This window comes from Nannobrachium achirus, assembly GCF_963921795.1.
Source record: "Nannobrachium achirus genome assembly, chromosome: 8".
NCBI classification, from domain to species: domain Eukaryota; kingdom Metazoa; phylum Chordata; class Actinopteri; order Myctophiformes; family Myctophidae; genus Nannobrachium; species Nannobrachium achirus.
The window spans coordinates 28,474,987-28,479,836 of NC_137817.1; the positions used below are offsets into that span (position 1 = coordinate 28,474,987).

The window sequence follows — 4,850 nt, forward strand, 5'->3', positions numbered from 1 at the left end:
ACTTAGCTCTCATCCAAATATAGCTTATCTGTAGGAGCCTGAAGAAGAGTTAGGGCCGATGCATACTCCACTTTTAGAGCTGAATTTATCTTATTTCTGTCTAAACTACAATATTACGTCCTTCAGAAGTTCGGCTGGTGCCGCCGACTGCGCCGAGATTTTGTGACTCGCTGAACCGAACCGAAATAAATTTGTCTCTAAAAGTGGAGTATGCATCGGTCCTTACACCGTAGCGCTGTACATCATGGTTCCTCACTTAAGGCTCTGGAAGCAACATTGGCCTTGAACTCCCACCACCGGAGCTCATTAAGGGTTTCAAATACTTCGTTACGACTTACGCAGTATCACGCACCGAAATTGGCAGCGCGACATGGAGCTTGTATATCGGCTATTTTCAGTATGCGACACTGGTTCGCATCCACGTAACTAAGCTGTGCCCTGACAACCATCAACCATGCAAGACAGAGACATGTGGTAAATGTTAAAGAGGCAGGTGAGTAGCATGTCGCCATCATGCCTCCCCTCTTTTACACAGAAACTGAAACAGACTTGCATGGGCATGCACTTTGCTTTCTCACTTTCTCTCGGATATACAGTGAGCAGATGGATGCCTATAGTGTAAACTGTAAAACCTGTTACCACCACCACTGTCTGAGGCCACCTGTTGGAGAGGCACAATCTGGCATCCATTGTTTAGAACTCTGACATTTCACACACTCTCTCTAGAATGTCACAACACTCCACCCCATGCAACACCCTCCCCCCCTCTGCCCCCGTGCCCCACAAGTCACATGGCTGGGATACATGACACCATTGCCTGCCTGCTATGCTAACGGGTCACAGATATACAAATTACAAATCCATAGAAAGACACACTCACAGCTCCACAAGCACTTTGAGTCTTTGCAGGATGTTTGATGGACAACACATCTGACCCGTAAGATGCAGAACGGAAAAACACACATTACCATGACAGGTATCCAAGACTTCATTCAAGGCCTAGTTTGTTTGTTTATCTCACACACACACACACACACACACACACACACACACACACACACACACACACACACACACACACACACACACACACACACACACACACACACACACACACACACACACACACACACACACACACACACACACACACACACACACACACACACACACACATGGAACATCAAAGATGCACAATAATACACAACTCATCACAACTAGGCCATTTGTGGATGCTTTGCCAAATGGGAAAATTATAAAATATTGTAGACAAAATCCAGAATATTCACAAGGACAGAAAACACAGCCTGGTCTTTTTTTTAGAAATTCTTTTGTATTAAAAGTCTTGTTCTTAAAACAGTCAGACAGACCACTGTTAAAGGTCTGGTCTGAACTTTATCTTACAATCAGGTTAGATTTGTCAATGGTACATCACATTTCTTGTTAAAAACAACAAAATAAACGGAAGAAACATAACTCCTTTGATTTTAAGTGGTCTGGAAGATAAACATTTGGTTGTTTTCATCGAGTCTTGACATCCCAGTACCTGTGTATTTCAATATATAAGGTTTGGCCAAACCACGTACAGACATTGCAAAAGGAATAACTTAGTCCTGGGAAAGAAATTCAAAAACAGAAAGAAAATTGACCACCCCGTTAAACGCCTTTTGTAGCCGTCTTTCGTTCCATCGGCCCTGTGATATTATCCACGAGGAACAGTTGGCAAAACCTTTTAGATTGCCATGCAGAAGGGTTCCGGTGGCAACACATGTAGATTGGCACTGAATCTTAGTAGATTATTTGTTTTGGAAAAGGCACTTGACACGAAGGCCGTCAGGTCACAGGTGACCATCCCCATGTCACCTCGGTTAAGGTCCTCTCAAACCAAGAGGAGAAAGAGAGGAAAGTGGCACTCTTCAGGTCAACTCCAAAAAAAGTTGATTTGTGTCTTTGAAAAAAAGTAATAACAACTAAAAACATTGTGTTGTGAACTCTGCTCCAAAAAAGGGTTAAGACAGAAAGTCATCCAATAAATCTTTAAACCCAGTCAAAATGTGCAATTACCGTACTTACTTTAATAAAATATACTCTATCCCTCAAGTCTTCTTATACAGAAATATCCATTAATCTGTGTATCAAGTGTTCCTCTCCACATCTTTGCCTTTTGGGGGTTCTGTTGTGTTCCAGTTTTGAGTTCAAGTGGACCCGAGAGAAGTTCACTTGGGCTGTAGATCTGACACCGCGTTGACATGGAGGGTGGACATTGATCATGCTGCAAAGATAGTCCAACCCAGCAAAATTCCAGAAGAGTGGACCCCTCCCCTCCCTTCTCAGTTGCTGCCCTCCCTTCTCCCGCAGCATTCCTCCCTTCATTTTCCTCCAAGGCCAGGGTGAGACACGAAGAGCTCAACAGCACACATTTCCTGCAACACACTGCCACAGAAAACACAAAAGAGGGTCATTAAATGAACACTGCCCATTTACATTTTTGAAACATGCAGGGTTAAATGCCCATTTTAGCCGTATCAGCAACAGGCTTCACAGTCTTAGATTAACTACTAGTCTATAACCTTTTCACTGACCCCTGGATGTAGGCCAGTTAGAATTCCCCTTCCTGGTTAAGTTCATTGTGGAAATGCCATTTGAGCGTTTTGTTTTGCAACACTGTTGGGTCAATAGATTCAACAGCTTACTTTATAAAAGGAATTTGGTCTCTGCAAATGGGTTTGAAACTTTCCCAAACCCACTGCATCTGCCTAAACCAAACAAAAGACTGCAAAGTGCCCGAGGCTGCGAGTTAAAACCAAGGATGTGCTCATGTGAACATGAGTTGGCACTGAACAAAGTGACTTCTGAAAGGGAGTGGGGGTGGGGGGGCTGCTTGGTAAACTAACAACGATGGACACTCAATTATAACGTTTTCACTCCAGTATGGGCTAGTAGAGGCCGAGGGTGACAAGTAAGATTTCATTATGAAAACATTCTCAGAAATGGCCTACTCCAGTTCTCTGGCCCGCAGTGCCTGTCAAACTATTGTTGACTTCATCCAAGAGGGTCAATTAACTCAAATGCATTAAACAGTTGTGGAGCTCACTTACCATTGCAAACTTAAAAATGAGCAGAGAATCAAAACTGAGAAGTTTCTCCTCTTTAGAGAATGACACAAGACGAACAGCACTGGTCGTCGCCGTGTGGTGTTGAAGCATAGTTCATCTGTCGGACTATCTCCGCAAACAGTTCGTCCACCGAGCCTTTATTTTTGGCCGAAGTTTCCATAAACGGGCAATTCCACTCGTCCGCCAGCGCTTTCCCCTCCCCGGACGAGACCTCCCTCTCGCCCTCCAGGTCCACTTTGTTTCCGACCAGGATCATCGGCACTCTCTCGTACCGTTTCACGCGGATGATCTGGTCCCTCATGGGCTTGATGTCCTGGAAGCTCTGCTGGTTCACCAGGCTGTAGACGAGGATGAAGCCCTGGCCGTTCTTGATGTAGAGGTCCCGCATGGATGCGAACTGCTCCGTGCCCGCCGTGTCCAGGATCTCCAGCACGGATGGCGAGCTGTCCACCTCTATCTCCTTCCTATAGAAGTCCTCTATCGTGGGGTCGTACTTCTCGATGAAAGACCCCGTCACGAACTGGACGGTCAGTGCTGATTTGCCGACCCCCCCGGAGCCGAGGACCACTACTTTGTATTCCCTCATGGTGCACACAAAACAGTCCTTTTGCTCTGGCTCTCTCTTCCTTTGGATCGGGAAAGCAAAGCAAGCGCTCCCCGCCCTGCTAGGCTTTCAAACCGCACGCAGAGCCGCCGTCGTGCCGCTGCTTGCCTTGCCTTGTCCGCTCGGCTGTGTGTTTCTGTGTGTGTGTGTGCGGGCGGGGCGTGGTCGTGCACGAAGCACGGTCGGTGTCGGGAGGCGTAGTGTTGTGTTGTGTGTACGGTGGGTTCGCACCGTGACCCACCGTTAGAAATGTGGCATGTTGTTTAGTTCCGACGAGACGATCATCCCCCCCGGTTCTTCTTGTGCAAGGTTCCCCGTAGCGCTGTGTGACTCTCTTCCTGCCCACACTGTCTGCGTCTCACGTCACCAAGCCCAACTGTCGTCTCTTCCGTTTTAAAGGTGCAGTGCGGCTGTTATCTAGCAGGCCGGTGGTGTGAAGTAACTGAGTAGATTTACTCAAGTACTGTACTTGAGGGCTGCACCCACACCAAAGTGCATTTCAATGAGAATGGAGCGGTTTTGGCAGAAATCCTCTACTGGCATGAAACCGCCCCATTGTCATTGAAATGCATTTGCGGAGTGGGGAATCCACTCTCATATGTGTGTGGGTATTTCCAGTTTTCAAAACTTTAGAGATGTTTTATCCATTTGAAAACTTGAAATGAGACATTTTGCATATTGAGTACTTTTTTGCATATTGAATACTTTTGGTACTTTAAGTAGGTCTACATGTTGATGATGCCAATACTTTTGTACCTTTAATTATTCAAGTACATTTTGAATGCCATACTTTTACTTGTAACAGAGTATTTCTACATTGCAGTATTGATACTTTTTTTTAATGTAAAACATGTGAGTACTTTTTCCAAAACTGTTATCTACTCTCTGGGATGTATAACCGCTTTAGAGATGGATTTATACTTGGTAGTGCGGCGGTGGCGAGCGCCGAAAAATGGTCCGATCTACAAGCTCACTCCGCGTCCCGGACGCCACGCACTGTGGGCTTGCAGATCTGCGTTTGTTGGCCCGCGACACCGTCGTACGACGAGGTATAAATCTGGCCTTACAGGCCCGTCACCCATCTGCCACACCTTAGTTGCAACACTGTCAGTGTCACTGCTGAGTTACTG

The 4,850-nt window shown here is 46.1% G+C and overlaps 1 protein-coding gene across 1 annotated transcript; it reads right to left on the reverse strand.

Annotated features, from left to right (window-relative positions):
* Positions 1-2,339: 2,339 nt before the first annotated feature.
* On the reverse strand, positions 2,340-3,708 carry LOC308289691 (ras-related protein Rap-2a). The gene is made up of 2 exons (XM_080731434.1): positions 3,099-3,708; positions 2,340-2,433 (listed from the first exon to the last, which is right to left on the reverse strand). The coding sequence occupies exon 1, from the start codon at positions 3,700-3,702 to the stop codon at positions 3,151-3,153; it is 552 nt and encodes a 183-aa protein (XP_080587560.1). The 5' UTR covers positions 3,703-3,708; the 3' UTR covers positions 2,340-2,433; positions 3,099-3,150.
* Between the last annotated feature and the right edge of the window lie 1,142 nt (positions 3,709-4,850).